We start from the raw sequence: 24551 nt of genomic DNA on the forward strand, positions 1-24551 counted from the left end.
TTCTTGGAAGGAACTTGAAAATTGTTCTTTTTCCATTTCTCGCTTGCTCAGTCTGTGATGGGGACTAAGCTGTTGGCCCTCCCTTCTCAATTGCATTTTTCAGACTTCTGAGAAGTGGGGGACATCAGCGGCACTGTAAATTGAAAGTAGAGGTTCCCCTGTGCTCTTTACTCCTGCTTTTACAGTGTGTAGGAGTCAGGAAGAGCAGGACCCAGAGGGAGTCTACCTGCTGCTTCTCTGTATGAGTCTCTGGCCAGGACAGAGCATGCAGAGACACTCCCAGTGAGTGAGCATAGCAGGAGAGCAGCTTCAGTGGCATCAGCAGCTGTGTATATTTGCAACCTGTTACCAGTCCTCCGAAAGCACAAAGATATGTTTGACCCCCCCCCCCATTTGGAATTACTGATTCTAAGAGGAGGGACTGTGTGTGAATTATTTAACCCTCTCACTTCTGCAGCTACTCATTTTCCCCCGGGGCCTGAAATCCTGGACAGCCGCTGCCACTCAGTGTTGATCTACATGTGCCATTGGCCTGGCTCAGTAATAGGGCAGCTTCCTATAACCCGGACTGAAAAAAAGAACCCCCCCCCCACACACATTTTGTAGCGCATGAAACACCCTCTCGAGTTTCAGGACATTTTGACTTGTGAAGTCACCATCCCAGCCACTCCACCCACCGTTGTCCTCCCCCACCCCTCGTTTCATTTAATAATTTTTAATGATGGTGATTTATATCCCGCCCATCTGGTTTTATTAGCAACTCCTGCGTGGATCTACCTGGGCGTGCGAACTACAGTGGTACCTCGGGTTACGCTTCAGGTTACAGACGCTTAAGGTTACAGGCTCCGCTAACCCAGAAATAGTGCTTCAAGTTAAGAACTTTGCTTCAGGATGAGAACAGAAATTGTGCTCCGGCGGCGCGGCGGCAGCGGGAGGCCCCAGTAGCTCAAGTGGTGCTTCAGGTTAAGAACAGTTTCAGGTTAAGAACGGACCTCCCGAACGAATTGAGTACTTAACCTGAGGTACCACTGTAGTCCGTGTGTAGCGGGGAGACGCCGAGGACTGGCGAGGAGCGAAGAATCCCTTCCATGCCTCGCAGACGGCAGAACACTGGATGAGTGCGGAGGACGGAGAGTCTTTGTCTTAATTTTGGATGCGTGGTGGCAAAGCGCACGCGTTTTCTTGTTTTAACCTGGGGCGGGTGTGTTGCGGTGCGGACGGGGGCGTCCAGCTGGGGCTCGTGAGTTTGTGCAGCAGCAGGTAGCAGCAGGGAGGCGGAGTGGAGAGAGGTAGGAGGGGGGCTTTTATCCCTCCCCCTCCGCCCCTCCCGTAGGCGTCTGCTGCCGCCGCCTCCATATTTGATCCGGGCAGAGGGAGAGCGCTGTCCAGCAGCAGCAGCAGCCCTCGGGAGCCCCTATGGCGCGCGCGCGCGTGTTCCGCGCGTATTTTCCGGATCGGGCTTTCCAGCAAACCCAGCGCAACTTTCTGGGGCTGCCCCTCTGAGCGCATCGGGTTGTCAATCCGGAATTCCACCCACCAACCCACCCAGAAGAAGGTGCGGCGACTTACAACAGGTCCGCGCTGTGTAATACTGTGCTTGAAACGGTCCTGTTCCTTTAGTTACTGCCCCCAAAACATCTGGTCACAGATGGACTGGATCAAAGGGAGCTGGGCATGTTGTGTGGGAGGGGAGGGGGCTCATTTTAATCCTACTAGCCCCCCCCCCCGATCATGTGGACCGCTTCTCTGCCGTCCCCATGCGCACGGCGTTTCCACGGGTCGAATCCCAATCCGGAGTCCCTAGGAGCGCATCAGGAAGCGTGTGCGTCAGTTGGTGGCGAACCTTGTCTGGGTCCTGAGTTGAAGGCTCTCTCTCTCTCTGTGTGTGTGTGTGTGTGTGTGTGTGTGTGTGTTTGTGTGTGTGTATGTGTATGTGCGTGTGTGTGTGTGTGTGGTGACGGAAAGTGGGTTAAGCGCAGGAGCGATTGGGTGGTATCTGTAACATCAAGATTCATTTGACTCAAGGGACTGAAAAGAAATCCTCGGGGAGGAACTGGTAAGTGGGCTAAAAAAGAGTGCATCTGGGCACGTGCGGAGCGCCCCTGCCGTGCACCCTCGCTTTAGGGAATATTTCCATCAGAATGCAGGCCAGACATTCAATTCCACCGCTGAAGCATCGGCGCCTCTCCATTCCCAAGGCAGCCCTGCCCAAAGATCGGGGCAGCTTCTTCCACTATGTCCCGGCAGTCCACCGCGCCGTCGTCAGCCAACGGGTTCTTCTGCACGCGAGAACCGCGTATGGTGCAGGCAGACTAGCACTTAGGCAGCCACTCGAGGTGTAAGCAAGCCCCGTTGCCCTCCTTGGCAGCAGCAGCCCCTCCCCTTCCGCGCCTCCAAAAGCCGTCGAGCAGGTCGAAATTCAACAGGAGTCCCCTCTCCTCCCCTCCCTCGCTCCCTGTTGAATTTTCTCGCGTGACGCGGGCGCAACTCTTGAGCGCCGGACTCTTGGTCCCGCGCGTAGCCAATAGTCCAGCTGCAACCAGAGTAGCAGAGGCGTCTTTGGCAGCTAGGGGTCAGGCCATCCCCGACTTGGTCGTGCGGCCCCGGCGTCCGGCTCCGTGCGCTGGCTGGCCGTGGCTAGGCCGGGTCCGGGCGCTGCGCCGCGCGCGGCCGCTTGTGGGCAGGAGCCGTCGGTGCCAGCAGTCAAGATGGTGCCTGGCTGGGGCTTCGCAGGGGAGGAGAGCAGGGGGCGGCCCCGACGCGCCTCGCCAGCCGTGGCAACGTCAGGCAGCCGCTGGTGATTTGCTAGCCGCGCCGCCGAGCGCAGCTAGAGAGCCTGAGAGCGGGCGCTGCGAACTCGCCTGACGCGCCGGCGATGCTGTTCCTCCGGCCGCCGCCGCCGCTCCTCCGCCACTGCCGCCTCCTCCTCCTGCCTCCGCCGCCGCTGCTTCTTTAGCAGCTCGCAAGAGTTCCGCGGTGCAGAGCCCGGTAAGTCTCCGCGAGCGGGACGGAGCCAAAAACTTGCTCCTTGGGCTGGCGTGCGCAATTACGCACGGGGCAAGCGACGGCCCCCGAGGGCTCCTGCACAAAACTTGGGGTGGGGGAGAGAAACAGTGCCCCAAGGAAGGGTCTTTTTTTGTTGTGGTGGTTGATGGCGTTTTTCTTCTTCTTCCTCCTTCGCTCCCATTCTTTGGAGAGGGGAACATAGGGGGGAGGGTTGTCAGTTCGGGACACTTTGCAGGGCACCTGGGGAGCGCGCCGCAAGTTTTTCGGGGCATTTATTCTTTTTCTTGGGGAGCGGAGTGGCGTGCGAGCGCAGGACAGTGGCCGAAGTCGTAGAGCGTGTGAGCCTGGCTGGACTACGGCACGCGAAGAAGCAGCATTTGCGCGCCAGGGGAACAATAGATATAAAATAATTTTTTTTAAAAAAAAAAGGCCGAGAAGGAAGGAAAAAAGGATTAAAAAGGCAAGGAAATCCCTTATGCCAATAAAATAATCATTTGATGTTAGAAAGCACAAGGAGATTGTGGACTGTGCGCTCCTACGCAGTTGCAAAGGGAACAGCATCCCGTGCAAGAGAGTAGAATATTTGGGGTTTCCTGTTCGAGTGGGGGATACCAACTTGCTCTTCTTCGGGGGGAAGCGGGGCGGTTGCACTTTGCTCCAACCTTGCTATCTTTGGGGATGGTGCAAAGGTCGGGGTGCGCGGTGAGCGCCGGCAGTTGCGCGTGTTGGTTGTGCGCGGAGGCTGCCGAGGGCGTGCGCCGGCCGGGGTATGCGAGCCCTGCGTTCCTCATCCTCGTGCCTGGCGGAACAGGGCTCTGCTCGAGGACACGTATTTTGGGGGCGGTCATATGCGTTTGCAGGGCCATCGGAAGCAACTGTTGGTCAAAATAGTTGGAGGTTGCTCAAAGCGAATTATTTGGAGAAGGGGCACAGACGAACAGGTCAGTTACCACAACATCAGAATTGGACCTTGTTTTTAAGTGTGTGCGTGGTGTGGGGATTGAGGGCCTCCGCCTGCGCGCCGCAACCGGCGCAAAGGGCGCCAGCGAACAACGAGGCTAAAACAACACAGACCTCGGATTTTCGGACTTCTTTTGCTTCCAGCCCCAAAGGAGTTTTGGCTTCCAATTTGATGGACACCCGCGGATTCACCCCCCTCCAAGCTCAATTCAAGTGCTTGCTTGGTGGGCAGTATATATCTCCTCGATCTCAGTTCTGAAAAATAAATGTACACCCTCCCGGCTTAACTGTATTATGAATTGGGTTGCTTTGTGGGGGGGGGGGCGGTGTTGAAGAAAAGTACAAAGAAGACGTCTTTTTTAAAAAGCGTTTTCCCCCTTACTCATATTAAATATATATAGATAGGGTGTTTTCTTTCCCCTCCTCCTGCTTTAGTTGCAAAATACGAGGGGATTTCGCCTTGCTTTCTTTCCCCTGCTGGGTTAAATCGCGGCTTCTGGACCTCATGAATATCTCCTTGCCAGTAAACGCGCCCTGCTCGCTTCTCCCTTGATGGCACAGTTCAGACTTGCGCCTCAAAGAGCCCTCTCCCGCAAAGTCATAAAAATACGCGCACCCCACACACAAAAAATAAACAAATAAGATTACTTCCCAATCTTCACCCTGGATCAATTGTGAACCGAAAGCTCTGCTTAGAAGCTCAGATAAGGAGCGATCCATTCTAGCGCTGGTGCGGATGGGAAAAAGTACTAGGGTTCGGGTATCGAGCCTGGTCTGTGGGAAGCGAGTGAGACCTGACCGGAACCTGGGGACCGAGTCCCGAGTTTCCCCCAGCTCCTGTTTCCTGGGGTTGAATTATTCTAGGGTGACACCCCCTTTTCTTAGTTCTGCACTCTGTTTGCCGTACGGAGGCTCTGAGGATACTGGAACCGGGTGAGAGTTAGGAGCTCATTGCTTCGTGGTTCGGGGCATTAAAAGCTGAAGAGCTACCTGTGGGTGTTTGTGGGTGGGGAGAAGTCAACACCTTACTCTCCCAGATACTTATGGTGGGAGTCAAGGGAGGCAGCCCTAGAAACCGGGACCCTCAGAGCCTTCCAACAGGGGAAAGTGTTGCGTGTTGTTATATCAAGTGCAGCTACTGCTGCATTGATTGTAGAAAGTTGTGGCAAAGGGGTGTCGTTGCCTATAAGCGTGCAGGGGGCGGGCGGGGGCAAAACCCTTTTTAGTCATTGCAACCCTATCTCTACCCCCCTCCAAGTAGTTGGGGTTAACCTTTTAATGCCAAATCTGCTTTTGCAGCGTGTGCTTGTTGTGTGTGTACGCTTAGAAGCTGATGTGTTTGTGTATATGTGAGAGCCCGGGCAGGAGAAAGGGATGTTAGGCAGTTTGTATATTCACTCTAATAATGTAGTCTAAAGAAGATGCTATTCAGAATGGACTATTTGTCTGTTGGCTGGCTGGGTATCATCTTGGTCTCTGGAGGAGAGTGGGCTTGGGTTTGGGGAAGTGGGGGGGGGGAGAGTCTCATATGGATAGTAAAATTTAGGCTCCCCAGCGCTGGCTTGAGTAACCTCCGTATGCGCTCTCACTCCTCTCGGCCCCATCGAACTCCCCCCACTCCTCCCAGGAACAAAGGAGAGAAAAGCTGCTGGCCAGGATCCCAGCCATTCCCCCTGGCTGCACTTTTGTCCTGGAAAAGGCTCTGTGGGGTTGTGGAAGAGGTGCTTCTGCCCAGGGCCACAGCTGAAGGCAAGGAGGAGAAAGGAAGGGAGGATGTCCTCCCCCACCCTCTATCTTTTCAAATTGTGGGCTGGGGAATTCTTTGGGAAAGGCTACTGGGGTAGAAATCATGGGTTAGTTTGCTCTCCAGTTATTGTGCCTCCCCTCACAGTCCTTCTACCGATTTAGCTGTGTGCCCAGGGTTAACTTTGCTTCCCACCCACACCAAGCCTTCAGTTGTCTCTGTCCAAAAGTGGCTTGTTGGATGGAGGGGAAAGCAAAGCAGAGCAAATAGGAATGTTTCCCCACCCACAATCCCACCCTTTCCTTCCTCTCTCCAGTTCACCCATAGGATACAGAGAGACAGGCCCCCTTTCACCTTTGGTGTCTAGTTGTCTTCTTCTTTTGCAGGGGATGAGTTCTCTGCTTGACTTCTTGGGGTTCTCAGTTCGATCTCATCACACTGTGTGCCACATTCCCACCGCCTTTCCTCAATTTCTCTCTCTCTTCTCTCCCTTCCTCCATTTCCCTTCCTTTATGACAGCTCCGGATCCTGCAGTGGAAAGACTCCCTGATGCCTAGACCCCGGGAGTGTTATGGATTTGACTAAGATGGGTATGATACAGCTCCAGAACCCCAGCCACGCCACCGGCCTCCTGCAGAAAGCCAACCAGATGCGCTTGGCTGGGACCTTGTGCGATGTGGTGATCTTGGTGGACAGCCAAGAGTTCCACGCCCACCGGACAGTGCTGGCTTGCACCAGCAAAATGTTCGAGATCCTCTTCCACCGCAACAGTCAGCATTACACCTTGGACTTCCTCTCGCCAAAGACATTCCAGCAGATCCTGGAGTACGCCTACACGGCGACCTTGCAGGCTAAAGTCGAAGACCTGGACGACCTTCTTTACGCTGCTGAGATCCTGGAGATTGAGTACCTGGAAGAGCAGTGCTTGAAGATCCTGGAGACCATTCAAGCATCAGAAGACAACGATGCCGAGGCCAACATGGCTGACGGCAGCACCGAAGAGGAAGAAGACCGCAAGTCAAAGTACATTAAAAACATACTCATCTCCAAGCATTCCAGTGAAGAGAGTGGCTACTCCAGCCTGGCCGGCCAGAGCCTGATGGTGGAGCAAAGCCCCTCGGTCTCCACCTCCTTCGGACTCTCGGCCATGAGCCCCACCAAGGCCGCCGTCGACAGCCTCATGTCCATCGGCCAGTCCTTGCTGCAAGGGGCACTGCAGCACAGCGGCCCCGAAGACTTGCACTCTGCTGGCAGCCGCCACCCAAACCTGTCCGAGGTGAAGACGGAAGCGATGCAGGTGGAGGAGGCCTCCAGCCACGAGAGCCCGCGGACGGCCGACATGAGCGCTTCCGTGGGGGACAAAGGCGATGACAAGAGCAAGCAAGGGCCCGGCACCCCCACGCGCAGCAGCGTCATCACAAGTGCCCGCGAACTTCACTACCCCCGTGACGAGAATGCTGACCAGTCCTCGGAGGCGGTCCAAGGCCCGCCGGCTGGGCCAGATCTCATGGTTTCCCACGGCGACAAGACGATGGGCATCTACCCCGTGCTACCCAATCACAAAGGCGACTCCATGCTGAGCATCCCGTCCTCCATGGCACCCGCTCTGCACGTTCAGCCGGCTCTCGCGGTGTCTATGGACTTCAGCGCCTACGGGGGGCTCCTCCCACAAGGCTTCATCCAGAGAGAGCTGTTCAGCAAGCTCGGGGAACTGGCTGTGGGTATAAAAACTGAGAACCGAGCCATTGGTGAACAGTGCAGCGTCTGTGGGGCAGAGCTTCCGGACAACGAGACAGTAGAACAACACAGGTACGTCCTTTTGGTTTCCCTCTTGAGCTCAGCAGTCAAACCTTGCCTCCGGAGTCTGTTTTCGCAGTCTACTTTATGCGACTTTGTTTCTCACTTCTTTGACTGCAGCCAGTAGAACTGAGTTTCCTTTCGATAGGCTTGCTAATCTACTTTCTTTGTTAAAGTTAGAAGCATGATGTAGGGTTTCACATTAACCTCATGCTACCCGGAGTAGAATAAATGGGGAGGTGGGGGGAAGAGATTTGAGATGATGGCCAAGTGGGCACCAGGAGAGGAGAGAGGGATGGGAGGCCTGTAGGAAATCCAGCGTCCTCCTCACTAGATTATATAGTCAGAGTTGCACTAGTGGTTTTGATATATAGCAGAAAGAGGAGCTGTTTCTATCCAGGCTGGTTGGCACTTTCTGACATTTTGTCCATTTTAGAAACATTTTAATAGCTAAAGTGGTGGAGGGGCTGATGCTTTGAGTGTAGGGCTAGGTGACACCTGCTTTTCAATATTGTGATATATTCCCAGCTAAACATCACAATATACTGATATATCACAATCTCTGAAATAAGGATGGAACTGCGTAGAGGTGAACACTGTAGGGCTGGGCGATATCTGGTTTTCAGCATCATATCACCAGCTAAACAACGCAATATACTGACATATCACAGTGACTGAAATAAAGTCGGAGCTATGTAGAGGCATTGGCTGGCTTCACAGTTTTCCCACATTGTGATTTTTGCACAACACACACACGCACATATCATGATTTGCGATATATTGCCAGGTCAACATTTATGAAACTGATATCATGATATGGACTTCAAACTGGTTTCGGACAATATATCACCCAGCTCTATTTGAGGGTAGGTTGTGATGTATATGTCAGGGTTCCTGGGGAAATAAATGAACTCCTGCCCATTTACTTGGAAGGACATGACTCCTTCTGGTTGAAACCCTGTGCCCACTTACCTGGGAGTAAGTACCATCAAACTCAAAGGGACATACGCCAGCTTAGACATGCGCTCTCAGTTACTACCCGCTATGGCTCCGTTCCAGTCTCCATAGTTAGCTATGCCAACGTCAGTTTTCTTGTTGCTTCCATCTCATCCCCTTTTTATGAATTAAAGTTTGGAGCAGCTATTGATTTGGTTCCTGTTATTCCCCCTCTCCCCCTCCTCCCAAAATGTCCCTCCCCCCACTATCTCTTTGCAAGCTTTATTTCTGACTTCACAGTGCACTTGCGATGTTTGAACAATAATTCTTTTGGGCATTGAGCCATTTTGTAATTGATATGTGACTTTTTAAAAAAATGTTTGGTTATTGTAAGCTGCTTTGAAAATCACTTCTGGGAAAGCCAAGTATACATTTTTAAAAATAAATCAAAACAAACAGAAATTTACACTCTGTTTACTACAACCTCAGGGTTGGTTTCTGGATTAAATTTCTCTTTTTGGAAGGGAAAAAGACACTTCCTCTGAAAACGGGGAGTTTAAAATGGATGCTATCAGTTTTGGCTGTAAACTTTCACAGCTTATTTTAACAGATTAATTCACAAAAGCAATGTAACCTATTAAGAAGATCAGTGATTTATTTATTAAGAGGGGGTGTTAATACATGGAAACCAATTATGATCTTTGCCAAGTAACTCATACATTTGCTTTGGGGTTGTTCTAAAAACTATGTTCCTCAAGCTGAGAGACTAACCTAATTTAAAAAATAAACAAAATGCCATTATCAGTGTGTGAACCAAGTTTGACAGTAGGGCAGTTCTTTTTAAAATGTTGGGTTAAAAATATTCCCCATTTCAGTTTTGACTTAATCCAACTGCACCAGTTTTCCTGAATACATGTTTCTGGTTCTTGAACATAACTGATCTTTTGTGTTCCTTGAGAGTCTGGTTATACCTTTGGGGAACGAATCTTAGAAAACCTCTGTTATTTGGGGAGAAAGCCTCTTCCCTTTCATGGTTGATGGCTGCTTTGAGAATTGGCTCCTTGTGGCATTTTTTCCCCTAGGCTCTGGGTAGAAGCCTGCCAGGCAAATTTGTCTCTGGGTCTCACAGTACTACTTTTCCTTCCTGGTTTTGCCTTTAGTGGCAGACATTTGGCTTCGGTTCAGCGTATAGAGTTCGGCATATTTCTTGTGTATCTAATACTCTGCAAACAAACATATTACAAGGCAGTCCGCTAATAGGATTCAGAGCAAGAATCCTGGAGATGCTCTGAAGTGTTTTAATGAACCAACAAGTTTAATTACTGTAGTTCAAATGTACACACAAGGCTCTGACAGGATGTGCTTTTTTTCTGTCCGTTTGGGCAACTCCGGGTGCGCAAGTTCTGTTTCGGGGTCTTTAAAAAAAAATGCCAGCCATGGCCAATGTAGGTGTAGTGTATGGCTAATGTGAGATCGCTTCTTGCCAGTGAATAGGCAATTTATCTTTCCACATTTGAAGATCAGTTTAAGAAGTCTACCACTCAGCACCCCGCACAGAATTGATGATGCCCGTCTGAGCACCCTGCATGTCCTATCTGAGATGATCCCAGATGGCCTGAGATAATGTAACAATTTTTGTGTCATTAGGATTCTGGTTGGACTGGCCAACTCCCTTAAAATAAATAAATACAGATGCATTATTGCAGCAGTTGGTCAGTTCCTTTTCTTGGCCCCAAACCAGAATCCCGTGTTGAATGCTCCAGTAACGGTTGGTTGCCAGTGTTAGACCAACTCTCATAAAGAGCAAATAAGGAGGCGAAGCAGATTCTGGGCTTTGCAGGTGAGGTTCTCACAGAAGGGAATGCTCTTCCAAAACATTAACATTCTCTGCATGCAGAAATCTAGCATGTTGAGGGAAAGGGTTCTGTCCTCGTTTCCCCCCATAGCTGCTAGTGCAGGGAGCATTCAACCCTCTCTGCCCCCTTTCCATTGGAGGCCATAGAATCAGACTTGCCTATTCATCTGCTTTTAGGGAGAAGGAGTTCTTATCTGACAGCATTGAATGGCAGTTCCAGCAGTTCCCTTGCTGGAGGATGCCTAGGCAAAGAGTGTTGGGAACAGTGAGCCACACAACTGCTTCTATTAGGCTGCAAACCTATTCTCTCCTTCCTGGGACTATATGTCCCATTGGACTCAATGCAGATGGAGCCATACCATTAACCCTTGATGTGCACAGAATTTAGGAGTGACCCTCATCTCTGCAATCTACAAGGAACACAAATGCACAAGACCTTTGAGTGTCTGTGTTTCTTTTATATTTCTGTGGCTTGCTTCAAAGACAGGGGTTTGCATTCACCCTTTTATAAGCCAACATCCAATTAAAACCAGTCCCTTTGTCGAGCGTGTTTGTGAGGTGAGGAGACAGAGAAATGAGGCCAATATACCACATGGTTAATAATAAAATAAATAAATAAATAAATAAATAAATAAATAAATAAATAAATAAATAATTTATTATTTATACCCCACCCATCTGGCTGGGTTTCCCCAGCCACTCTGGGTGGCTCATTTGAATGCACTCTGGGGCACGGGTAGCCAACTCCATTCTCCCCAGCAAAAGTCTGTAGTCTAGAACATCTGGAGGACACCAAGCCCTGGGGTGTATTTGGGCCAGTCCCTGCATCTCAACCTCTGCTTTCCCACCTGTAAAATGGAAACACCCAGTGGCTTATCTCTCGGTGTAGTTTTGGTTAAGCAGAGATGAATGGTAGGGGCACTGGAGAAATGCCAGACACTTTGTTGGTGGAAATAATGAATCACCTTCTACTTTTGGAGTTGAGGTGGGACATGCAACCTGTCTCGGTATGTTAAGCACAATCTTTTTCTCTCTTTGTTGTTAAAGAGCATCTCTCCTTTTATTTGAGTGCTGGGACAAGCTTTTATCTATCTATGTTTGCTACAGTGCCAGGGTTTGGCAACTTGGCAAAGGTTGCAGCTAGGGAATTTCTAATGCTGAGGCAGCCGGGAGTTGCCAGACCTGATCGATAATATATATATATATATTCAACTGCAGCTAATCTCAGTGTTAAATTAGTATTTACTTAATTTTACCAATATTGCCATTTTTTTAAACTGAAAACTATGAATAAGAAGGCATAGAATGTATCGGTCTAAATAAGCCAAATTTTTGTTTGTTTGAAAAAGCTTTCTGTTCTGTGCTCTTTTAGATGTAATTGAAGCAACAACTGTAGCTGTCTAGATTATTTATTTATGATGCTCTTAACATAGTCTTGCTGGTTTTCTCAGAAAAAAAAAGATACATGTTGGTTAGGACTGGATGGTAAATATCTAGATGAAGCTTTCTAGTAAATGGGGTATTTTTTAAACTGATGGGCACGATCCTGCAGAAATTAACCATGGCTGCATTTGACTGAAAGCCATGTAGTGGTCACAAATTCTACTTCCCACAAATCCAGTCAGATTTTTGTGCTGCTAATTTTTGAAGAATTTTGTGCAGTGTGATTAAGCCAAAGCCAGGACACAAGGGAATGCTTTTAAATTTACTTTGAACCTCTGATAGCTTGGCTGATAAATGCCCACGTATATGTAATTACTGGTTTTTTTAGTTTTGCAACCCAGACAGTGTATATAACTGATTTGTGTATATAACTTTTGTGTCCTAAACTTCCTCAGGAATAGATTGGTCCTGAAGGAATTCCTCCCAAGAGTGTTAGCAGTTCATTGCATTTCTAACATTCATTTTAACCTACATTGCTATGGTAAATGTTAGAAATGTTTTAGTACGGCATCTGGGTAGCTTTACATGATTTATAAATGATGAATAATAATAACTCTTAGTGTTTTCAGAGAGCAGTGGGAAAAGGCAGAAAATTCACTGATAAATCACGAGTGTCTAATGAGCTTTGGCTATGACCAAATTTTATCGTCATTTATCAGAAAACATTGACATTTATCAAAGAATATTAGTAAGTGTCCCCAAACCAGTCTGATGACACACTCTTTTCAGCTACTCACTTGCAGATCTGAAGAATGGCCAAGATCATGAATGACTCTGTTTCATCCTCATTTTCATCTTTTTTACTGGCAAATGTTGTTGTTTAAAAATTCTCTAAAAAAGGCCAGCTGAGAAACTGGTCCAGAAATATGTAGAATTAATTGAAAATTCTGGAAGATTTAATTGGACTTAATATGCCAAAGGCTCATAGTAACTTTGTCATTTTGTGCTAACTTCATCAAATGACTGAATCATGGGCAAATTATCAACATTAACTGAATTTTTGAAACACGTATGATGCATTTTCTAAGGTTTTATGAGAAGATGTGGGTGCAAGCAACATTTTACTGGTGAGAGAAGTTTCATAAGTGACTGGCAAAAGTTTTTCTTTTCTTTATAAGTTTACAGTGTACGATCTTCACAGCCGCCCCAATGCTTACTTTTGGGTCAACTTTTTTGCCCTGTGATATTTATTTATTCCTCCCAAAGGTGCCCCTATATGCCTCGTTTATCAAGAGCTTCAAATTTTGACCTCCCTCAAAGTCTTACAAAACTCTTTGCACTAGTATAACTTTATCAGGTCGGCTAAGAAAGCCAACGTCACTCAATCTCTTGCTCTTTCTTAAACTGTGCTTATGATTTTGACCAATTGACCACATCGTGAGTTTACAATTGTATTTTTTTTTTTAAAAATGTTCATTTTAATAAGAGGTTTTCTTCAAGGTTCAGGAAAGTTCAGGCTTAATCTAATGTTGGTATTGATTGTAGCTTTTAATTGCGGGCTGAGTGGGGGGTGGGAGGCTGTATAGTTCAAACACACTTAGAACACAGCAATATTAATGAGGGTGTTACTCACATTCCAAGAATCAAAGGGCATGATCCTGCCAGAGTTAAGCACTCTTTAAATCCCATTGATTTAGTGGGAGAGAATTAAGCATGTGCACAGCTCCCCCACGGAATAAACATTTTAACAAAGTGCTCAACTTTGGCTGGGTCAACATGGCCAAGGCTTATGGCTGTTTCAATGGCCAACTTGCCTCTGCATCTCTTTTTTTTCGCCACATTGTTACATAAATGCGGTTTTCAGTGCACCATCTGCATTTTTGGAGCCCTGTTCCGTGTCCTTGAAGAATCTTTCCTTTCCTCAATGTCTTTTGCTTTTGGTGTTGGCGATTAGGCAGCAGGGAGAAAGTTGATTCCAGTTTGCAGTCAGGAGCAAACCTACCTAGTTTCTTGAAAAGATAAAAAAAAATCCCAAACCGAAATGAAACCATCCTTTGAAATTTGCGACGTCTCTGAATTTTGCAGTGCAGTTATCCATCCAGCTTATGTGTAAAGACAGGGATATATTAAAGTGAAGTGTGCCTCAAAATGCGTACACCATTGAAAATGCATTATATTGTGGAAAGTCAGTTTGAAAAAAATACGTATAAATCAGGCAAAACCACAATAGGATAATTCTTTTTACTGAAATGCTGTTTAATTTTCACGAGGACTTTTTTAAATAATGGGCAAGCTGATGTGGAAATGTGGAGACCTGAATTTAAGATCAGATAACTGAGAGAAACTGAAATTGACAGATTGGTTCATGCCTAGGGGTTGATGTAGCAACCTCCCCCCCCCCCATATTTTAATGTTGTGTTAATGACGCATTGGCTAATGTACTCCCGAATCCCTTGCAACCTGAATTTTTGGAATCTCTTCTGCTGTCCACTCGCCCCCTCCCAGGGAAAAGAAAAACCCTCTTGACAATGATTACTTCCAGAGTTTGTAGGCTAGGTTAGCAGTCTCGTGTTTCTCGCTGATGGACCTTATTAGTGGCACCTGGCATTGTAACCCGCTAATGGAAACCAGCACTCTCCCACTATGGGCTGGCTGACAAGTAGCTCTGTCAGGCAGCGCTTGCCATGCGAGGAAGTTCTTATTAGCTTTATGGCCAAGAGAACTCACCCCCCATTCAGGAAATGAAGGCTGCCGTTAAGGTCCACGGCTCTGACCCCGATCGTGTAACCTGCGAGCGCCGAGGAGACCCCTCCTCAGGAAGTTTGGCGGCCAGTTCAGCCCTCTCTGGTTCTTGTCACTGGGGAAAGAGGGAGCGCATTGTGGAGGGTAGGAGCCTTGAACTTTTTGATTTATCCTGTGGGGGACTTAACTGTTTCCATGCGTGGAATGTGCGCTGGAGGTGGGAAGACCCCTAGAGAAATATGTGCTCAGGCCACTTCATTGGACAGTGCTCTTTGCCCTTTGTAGCAGATCCTGAGAAGGGGGGATTTTAAACCTTAATTTAGCAAGCGATTCATCCCCTGATTTTTTAAAAATATATCTCCCTTATAATATCACTCTTCCCATCTCTTTTTGCATTTCTTAAGATCCAGTCTCTAAGCATTATGATTTCCTGCATGACCCTGTCCTTATAAAAGGAAACCCCAATGAGGTACCATCTAGCAAGATTTGTCCTGAACTCCATCAAACAATAAGTTGTCCATTTAAAGGGTTCTCCAAATGGGAGATCTTGAACTTCCTAAAATCAAATCAGCTTAGGCAACTGCAAGCATTGCCAGGGGGAAATTCCATAATGCCATGACTGCTACCCCAAAGGTAACACTACCCAAAGACCATTGTACTCACCCCAAACTGTCACCTTTTGTCGTCATCTGCTGCTGATTGATGCTTCTTTCAGCCAAGGGATTCAGGAACAGGGACTTGCAGGTGATAGAGCACCTCCACGATTTTGGGAGTGTCAGCAAAAAAAAAAAAGGGGGGGGTTGTCCTTTTGCTCAACCTAAAAGTGATGATCATCTGAGTGTATAATAGAGGTGACTTTCATTGTTAAGAGAATGGTGAGGGTTGAGTATTCTTCCCTTTACCCTGATCTGCTTCCTCCAGCCCCACCATCCTCTTCATGTGTGTCGAACTTCTGAAATCCACAAAGTTGTGGCTTGTCACAGCCTGAACTAAAGACTGAAGGGCTTTTTTGTTTTTTGTTCTGCAAATGATTGCAGCTCTGATATCTGAATTTCTTACATCTGTTAAATCAAATGAAGGCATTGATAAAAAAATGTAGTTTATTTATTTATTATTATATATAAAAAATTGTCTCCTTCTTTTGCCATGTTAACATCATTCTGAAGTGCCCCATATTCTGATGAAACTATCTTGAGATCGAGGGTGCAAATCACGTGAGCCCAGATTGAAACAAGTCCAATGTGTGGTTAGTTGAACACCTTGTGGGTTGGTTGTATGAAATGGCCACCAGGAACGTAAATCATAGCTTCATAGCCAGTGACTAGCATCATACGCATTTCATTCATTCATGCTCTTGATGTGGCAGATCAACGCAACTGGTTCACCATGTTCTTTGTTCTATTCTGCAGATTGAAATGAGCTATCATTGAATGGATTAAAATATGCACAGTGGTGCAATCTTGTTATCAGCTATCTGGTTTCAGTGTTTGTTTCCACCCTCTCTTTGCAAGGCTGGCTCAACCTTACTGGATGTTGATGACTCCCCCCTCTTCTTTTTACTGGGAAACAAATCTGTTTCGGAGTGAAAGGCAACACTAATTTGTTTGCGAGATCTGGAGAGGATGAGTGAGGAACATGGAAATATTAGCACAGAGGTTTTTCCCCTAGTTGCCCAGAGTTCCCACAGAGAAGCTTGCAAGTGTCAGAATGACGCCAAACTTCTAAGAAGTCTGAGTAACCACCTTTCTCTTTGCATGAGCGGAGCAGATTCATTTTCTTATCCCAGGGCTGTGAGCAGTAGCTGCCTTTTGCTTCCCTTGCAACTAGCAAGATGAGCGACATTCTCCTTTTCATTCATAATTAGCAACCGTTGCACCCACCCCTCGCTGGTTTCAAGGAATGACTTCTAAAAATGAGTAATTACTGAATATTTCCCATCAGTCAAACATGGGGGCTGCTGCATCGCCTATCACCCGAGTGAAAAAAACAACAAAAAAACCTTCTGTTTGTAGTTAATTTTAGTGGCAGGCGGATCATGTTAACTGGCTGTAATTGCTTCCAGATATGGCCAAGGTTTTTGTGTGTTGGGATGAAGGGTCTGGTAAGTGCTTACTTCCTGTGTAAATTAGCTTGTTCCATTCATACTGGCCAGACCTGGATTGTGTCATTGTTGCTGCAATTTTTCTCTCTCCTGTCCTGGTGTTAGGCAGCTAAATGCTTTATATAGCCTTAATTCTTCACGGAGCTTCCCTTGACTTGTAGTAGCGTCTGCATACTCTCATTATCAATATAGGGACCCCGTGAAGCTGCCTCACAGCATAGCAGACCAATGTTCCACCTAGCTTAGAATCATAGAATTGTACAGTGGGAAAAGACCCCAAGCGTCATCGTCCAACCCCCTACATTACTGTCTATGTGGATGCAGGGGTGTAACATGGGTTGCTGGTGCCCGGGTCAGGGCAAGTGTTGCCCACCCCCAGCACACAGCAGTCTTTTGTGGGCTTAAAAAGGGGATAACCCCACACATTTGGCTTTCAGCACCTGGTAGGTAGAACAAGATATAAATGGCAATTAATAACAGCAGCCTGCACAAGTAACTTCCACTCATATTTAAGTAGCACCATAATATTACATTCGATACCCAACAAATCTGTTGTGTCAAACAGTGCTATTTGTAGCATGATCTATATGCATGCTGCTTACAGGGTCGCTCAGGTGATGGGCCCCTGCCCCAAAGAACACACATTTAAAACTGCAGTCATGATTCACCCCCAAAGTTAAGCACCTTTAAGCCTTATTGACTTCAGTGGGAGAGGCCCAACTCTCTCCCACTGAAGCTGGTTGGAGGACGGATAGTGTCCTATTCTCTGATATTTAGCACATTCTTCTACCTTATGTGCATAATATAAAAGTGAGCTGTCTGGTGTGTAGCCAACGGCGCTGGCTGTGGGGAGAGGGGTGGGTGGGGCAGTAGAGGAGAGATGTAGCTATTCCTGGACCATGTTGCTACAAAAGGTTTGCTGTTCTTATCCGATTATATATCAGTTTTACTGATAACCCTGCAGTCTGCTTAGCTATGTATGAGAAGCTGATTACCCGCTTTAGACGCCGGGTTTTTACAGACATATGAAGGCGAACTGTCAAGTGGGAAATGATTTCAGATTAAGAGAGAGATCTGAGGAGTGGTGGGATGGATGGAAATTGGTTCTCACCTTTCAAGCAAGGAGAAATAAAGAACTGCATTTTTATCTGCAAATGAGGTGGCGTGCACACTTATACACATACATAACAGCTCAGTTTGGCTGTAATGGAAAACGGTGCCCTATGGACTGCAACTCCCACTACCCCGACCATTGGCCATGCTGACTGCTGGTGGGAGTTTGAAGTTGGAGTCCAACAGCATATGGAGAGCCAGGTTCCTCTCCCAAGTCTTGGTGTCACCTGCATGAGTGCAGGGTTCAAACACCTCCTTCCTCCCCTCTTCTGGTGCAGCTGGTAAACCCTGGTTAGTTTAAACTAGAGGTGCTATACCTGAGTCCCTCCAGATGTTGTTGAGATCGCTGTAGTTTCAGCTCCAGACAACATGGACAATGGTCAGAGATGATGGGCATTGTACTCTAGCAACATTCTATAGACCAAGGGCCACCTACCCCTGGTTTAAACTATTGTGTGTTTTTTTTTTTTTTAAAAAAAAAACCAGCCAGGATCATAAACTGTGACATAGTCCTAGATTGTTTAAACAAATCATACTTCAAGATCCCCTTAGTTTGGATGTAATGGGGAACCTCTAGTTAGTTTAGAAGTGGAAGCAAAAGCTTCTTGTTTTCTTTTCACATCTGCAGCAGAGGAGCAGAGTAATGTGGGAAGAGCATGATCCTGCCATTTTTCTCAGCTCCAGTGCATAGCAGGAACGAGTCTCATTCTGGTCAATGCTGTGCCAATTTAACATGTGCTTGTCCTTTGGTCCGTTCCATTATGTCCCATTTCTACATTGATCTGCATATATTACATAAATTGGCATTTAAGTGTATGAAACCACATTTTGAAATGCATTCTTGTGAGAAGGGCATCAGAACATTTGGGAAGTGCAAAGTCTGATGGATAACTTGGGTTCTGGTCTACATTTTAGTTCTGGGTTGGTGGGTCAGGTCACTTCTTAAAGGAATTTGAATAGATCCCATTCCCCAAGCCCCCTAGTGCATTACACTCAACCATAGTTTAATGTTACATGCAAAAAAGGCTCTATGCATACACACATTTGGTTATGTCTGCATTGTATGAAAAAGGTAATTCATTTTGGATGAAGAAAATGAAGATGGACTTAACTCATCTAGACTATTTTACTGCATTTATCTTCCTGCAAGTGTAATGTATAGAAGTATATATGAACCTATATAAGAGAGTACGGTAAGTGTGTGTATATATGTGTGTGTGTGTGTGTGTGTGTGTGTGTGTATATAATATTATATATATATATATATATATATATATATATATATATATATGAGATCAAGTATATATGACACCTTTATTTATCTTCATGGCTCCTGCATGTCATGGTTTTGGAATTTGATCCTAATAAATTAACATTGTTGGAGGGCGTTTGGAGTTTGTATGTGTGTGTTCAGACTTTGAGTTGAATAACTTGGAAAATGACCCACCCCACCTCTGCTGCACAATCAATTTCTGCTATCTGTCTTGCAAAACTCAAATGGTAAAGCTGTTTAAATTGGGAGCTGTGCTGTCCAGTGTTTGCAGAACTTGGTCAGCTATTTAAAGAACTCTGGTATCTCCTTGAGGAGTTTATTGTACCGGGAAGCAAACAAAAACTAATACAAAGTCCGTTCTTTTGTTGTTTGCAGGTTTCATCATGCAAAAAAACCTCAGGCCCCTCTGTGTGTGTGTGTTTGACAGAAAGACAATGAGAGAGGGGGGAGAGAGAATAAATGACTGCATTCAGATGTTGTGATGCAAACCATGGTTGATGGTGATGTGAGTGAGCCTGCCCCTCTTCACAATTTATCTGCTTTTTAACGCACCATCTGAACTCAACAAACTATGGTCAATCTTAACTATTCTGTGTTTGAAACAAGCCACTGTCAAACCGTAGTTTACAAAGCTGGCTTGTTTCAACAAGATTGGTTTCGGGTTTGAAGAAATGCAAAAATGTTCTTAATTGAATTCAGAAGCAAAAGCTTGTTTTATTTATTTAAATGTTTATAAACTACACATCTGATCTCCTCATACAGAGGGGGGAAGCACACAAGCCCAGGGGAAGATAGGTTCATTCATCTCTCAAAAAGGCATCGTTTTTACTGGAGTTCAGCTGCAGCAACATCATTTTAACAACTTGCTTGTTTACATATACCCGTGAATGAATTTTCTATCTTCAAACTGCAGAGATGTTCATTCTAACACACCAGGTACTACATTTAGGGCAGTGGATGTTGCTCTCTTCCTTAACATACTGTTCCTTGTGCAAGGAAGCAGGCGTTAACTGGATCCATTCACCTTCCAAGGCAGGCTGGAGCAATAGAAAATCATAAGATTTTTCTCTTAAAGCACCAACATCAGTAGGAGCTCAAGCAGTAGGACTTTGACGGTTGCAACAAAGGACATACCACTCAGAGGTGAGGCCGAAAGAGATAATTTTCTGGGACATCTTTGGTTCCTCTGTTGCCAAAGTTAATGCACAAAGTTTGCATACCTGCCAAAATGATTTTATGGTGCATCATCACCATCCCCACTTGTGAGGTGGCGCCGACCTTTATTCTTAGCCAAGGTTGCCGTCTAGTGTCGGTACGAGTGGCCATGGTTCTGCGTACTTTCCCAACCTCCTCCTTTTGTGTAGTTATTCACAGAGGATCAGAGGAGAGTGCTAAGGAGGACGCGTGATTCACCTTTCTGGTAACCACTGATGACATAAATACGAAGTGCTTGATATGTGTGTGTTAAAAAAAGAAACAAAAGCAGCAACCCCAAACCTGACTTTTTCTTCTTTTTAAGGAGAGTTTCTGCTAATTGGGGATTGTGAAAGTTGAAACTTGCGAAGAGAGGGCTTTTAAGAGGAGAGAACTGATTAAACTCTTGGGCAGTTCAAAAAAACGTTTCAATTCCTCCTCTCCCCCCCCCTTTACTTTTTCTTGGAAGTGTGTGCGAATGACAAAAATGGAGAGTTGGCTGACATTTCGTTCGTTTAAAATTTGGTTTCTGGTTGTGCCAGCTGAGACCACCTGCTGAAGACCATGTGTCTGAACTGGAATGTCTCTCCTGGTTGCAAAGTTGTTGGTGCTCACCCATACTCTTAGGGGACTGGATCTATTTATTATTTTTTTAAGTGAAAGGACTTGGCCTCCCATCTAGTAGGCTTTGTATATTCAATTGGCATAAATTCTTAGAGGTTGTAGCTCAGCTACTGCCATTGCAGAAGGTGCCAGGCCTCTCTCGTGATCAAAGATTGCGCTCTGCTCAGCCACGCTGGCCTCATCCCGCTTCCCACAAGCAAAGAGTTCACACCATTGCAGCTCCCTCCTCACGCCAGAGGAAGGAGGCAGAAATCTGAACTGGCGATCCTATCTTGATTCATCTCTCCCCCCACCCCACTCTGTTCCTTTCATGAATTGCTCTGGTTCGGATCGGCTGTTGAGGGAGTTGCAAGCGTGCTTGTTTCACCGGCTGCCTGAGGTGCCTTATCTGCTGCTGCTGGATGCAGGGTTTCTGTGGTTGTAGCACACTTTCTGCAAGATGCACAAACTACCGTTGTGTCTGAGAGATAAGGCAGAGAGGTGTGTCCTGCAATGCTGGCTCCTTGCCAGCAGTTTGCTGATCTCTTGGGTTTTCTCTCAGAGCTGCTAACCTCAAGGCAAGAGCCCGTTCCTTCTCCTGCCTGCCCCCCGCCCCGGCACTCGCGCTGCTGCGGTCTTGGCCAACTCTTGTTTACCACGGTCTCCTTATGCTCTCTCTGTCTTTGCTCTTGTGGTTCAACGTAGCAGGCAAAATGACAATACCTGTCAAACGCCTTGGGCGCATTTAATTTACCGCTTTAGAAATCCTGGCAGAGTCGAACGCACGGAGAAGTGGGAGGGTGAGAAACAATACCTTTTGTTCTCAAGAAACGTAAGAAGAGGCCAATTGCCCATCTAGTCTAGCATCCTGTTCTCACAGTGGACATCTGGGTGCCCCATTGGGGAGCCCATAAGCAGGACCTGAGTGCAACAGAGCTTTTTTCACCTGTGTTTTCCAGCAACAGGTATTCAGAGGCATGCTGCCTCTGGTAGTGGAGGTAGATCGTAGTCATCTTAAGGTGGAGTGGTGGATCTGTGGCCCTCCAGCTCCCAGCACCCCCAGCTGCCAGCATGGCCAATAGGCAGGGACTATGGGAGCTGGAGGGACGCAGGTGGCACTGTGGGTTAAACCACAGAGCCTAGGACTTGCCGATCAGAAGGTCGGAGGTTCGAATCCCCGCAACGGGGTGAGCTCCTGTTGCTTGGTCCCTGCTCCTGCCAATCTAGCAGTTCGAAAGCGCGTCAAAGTGCAAGTAGAGAAATAGGTACCGCTCCGGCGGGAAGGTAAACGGTGTTTCCGTGCGCTGCTGTGGTTCTCTAGTAGTGACTTAGTCATGCTGGCCACATGACCTGGAAGCTGTACACCGGCTCCCTTGGCCAATAAAGCGAGATGAGCACCGCAACCCCAGAGTCTGTCCTGACTGGACCTAATGGTCAAGGGTCCCTTTACCTTTTATGGGAGTTGGAGTCCAGCAACATCTGGAGGAGTCCAGCAACACATGTGCCTGCAGCAGCCCTTGTAGGGCTTATAAGTTCTGTCCTTATAGAGAGAAAGAGCACTGCACATGCATGGCACTTAAGATAGTGCAGCTCCTTGCCCCAGTGAGCATGCAATTTGAAATTTGATATTGGAGGTAACAGAGAAAGGGAAATGGAGGCAGGGGGTGAGCAGAGGAAGAATATATGATTGTTGCTTTGTTCAGCCTTCGCCTACCTGTGCCCTCCAGATGTTTAGGACTGAAACTGCCATCAACTTCCATCGGGGAAGGCTGACTTCATGACCACTGGGTACAGGGAGGGATGGGGATGAATCAAGCTTCATGGAAAAGGTGGGCCTTGAGGAATGATGGGCAGGAAGGAAGAGCAATGGGTGTAAGCATTCAAGGAGCCACTGTCAAGCATCAGGATTCCATGCTGCTCTAACTTGGATTGGTTCTCCCCATCCTGCTTATAACTGGCACCTCCAAAGAGGAGGTTGAACATGTTGGGCCAGTCAGAGAGGTTGGTTGGCCTGTGGGGGGCTGATTTGCATAGGGTGAAATCTCCCAGGAAGTTCTCCTGAGCCCAAACACTGTGGCGCCTTTGAGGGGACCCGTGAGTCAGATTGGTCCCTCTCCCAAGTTGCTACCCTTCTCACTGGCCGCAAGCCACCATTGCCTCAAAGACTCATGGGAGAGTAACTGCCCTCTTTCAAAGCCGTCAGCAAAGCTGAGCGTGGCAGCACCCACTTAGCGACGCTGCCCACCACTCTGTGCTCCCAGCTTGCGATGGCTCCTGTTTGCATTGGAGGAAGTGGACAAGGCCTTTTGAAAGCGGAGATTATTTCTGCCTTGGCAGGTGAGTGTGGAGAGGTGAGCTCCTTGAGCCTCCTTTCCCCCTCCAAGCCAAGCTTGGATTTCCATAGTAATGGTGCTGATGAATTGGCAGCTTTCCCCTGCACCTCTCCTTCTCGCTCGAGGGAGAGTTTGGAAAGGGGCCGCTCTGATTTAAAGGATTCTGAGCCCGTTGCTGGTATTGATTTTTAGCTTATCTGGCCCTTTAGCTAGAGGCTGCTCCTCTCTCAAAGTGTCTAACCAGATGTAACTTAAAGCAACAGAGAAATGTATATCATCCTTTTCCTCGCATTAATTAGGGTCTGCAAATGCATTATTTAGAGGGGTAAAAGCCACAGCAGCCTCCCCTGGAGATAATTTAGAGACGGGCTGGTACGTGCTGCTCGGGTCGCAGGTATTGCATGGCTGGGCTGGGCGCACGTGCTGCGGGACAGGCGGGAGGGGTGCAGGGCATGCAGAGCGCTGAGCGGCAGTCCAGAGAAAGGCATGCAAAGGCATGAGAGATGTAGCTCAGTGGCAGAGCAACTGCTTTGCATGCAGAAGGTCCCAGGTTCAAGCCCCAGCATCTCCAGGTAGGCCTGAGGAAAGATGCCTGTCTGAAACCCTGAGGAGCTGCTGCCAGTCAGTCTAGACAGTATTGAGCTAGATGGACCATTGGCCTGACACACTGTAAGGAAGCATCCTGGATCAGTGTAAGCTACTGGGGCTTGTGTGGACTTCGGATAATCCTATTTCATTCCTCATCAATGTGAGGTGCCGAGTTGTATTCTGAGCCTGCTACCCCATTACTCCACAAGTGTTCATCATGCCCAAAGCTGCTTCAGACATGCATGTTCATCCCCATCCAGTGACGACTAACATGTCTGAACAGGTCGACATGGGTCAAGCCAGGAAGAGCGCAAACTTGCTTATCCCCCAGAAAGGCTAACGTTTTGTTCACATGTTCAGCTAAAAGCCATTGATTGTTGTTTAATCGAGTGTTATCTGACTCTGGAGGTTACAGGGCACTCTGTGCATGCTCACAGATGCACTCTTTTGCTTTTTCATGACTGAGAAATGGCATTGAAAATAAGTACGGCATTGAAAATAAGCTTTGCTGTCAGGCTACGGCTGCTTATAAATTTCTTAAAACTCTTCACCCCTGCAAGAGCATACAGTGGTACCTTAGCTCTCAAACTGAATCAGTTCTGGGAGCCTGTTCGACTCCCAAAAACATTCATAAACCAAGGCACAGCTTCCAATTGGCTGCAGGAGCTTCCTGCACTCAAGCAGAAGCCACATTGGACATTTGGCTTCCGAAAAATGCTCACAAACTGGAACGCTTACTTCCGGGTTTGCGGAATTCGGGAGCCGATTTGTCGGTAGCCAAGCCGTTCGAGTTCCAAGGTTCCACTATATTTTGTGTGGCCTGTGCATCACCACCATTGAGACAGTTGTTTCCCTGTGTCTTTTGTGGGAGTGGGAGAGCTTCGGTTACATTTTTGTGGGGATGGGACTATTTTGTACTTACT

At 47.2% G+C, this 24551-nt stretch overlaps 1 protein-coding gene across 3 annotated transcripts in view; it reads left to right on the forward strand.

The window, feature by feature from the left end:
- Window positions 1-1384: 1384 nt before the first annotated feature.
- The window catches only part of ZBTB16 (zinc finger and BTB domain containing 16), a 190278-nt gene continuing 167111 nt past the window's right edge, over window positions 1385-24551 (forward strand). The window contains exons 1-2 of one of the 3 annotated variants that reach the window (XM_081844388.1): window positions 1385-1574; window positions 6230-7519. In XM_081844388.1, the coding sequence (XP_081700514.1) occupies window positions 6282-7519 (1238 nt within the window). In that variant the 5' untranslated portion in view covers window positions 1385-1574; window positions 6230-6281. Of the gene's footprint in view, window positions 1575-1963; window positions 2057-2788; window positions 2989-6229; window positions 7520-24551 lie in introns of those variants that run through there. The other 2 variants (XM_081844389.1, XM_081844387.1) reach the window with 2 other exon arrangements.

The sequence above is a fragment of the Podarcis erhardii genome (genome assembly GCF_964252035.2).
Source record: "Podarcis erhardii genome assembly, chromosome: 16".
NCBI lineage: Eukaryota > Metazoa > Chordata > Lepidosauria > Squamata > Lacertidae > Podarcis > Podarcis erhardii.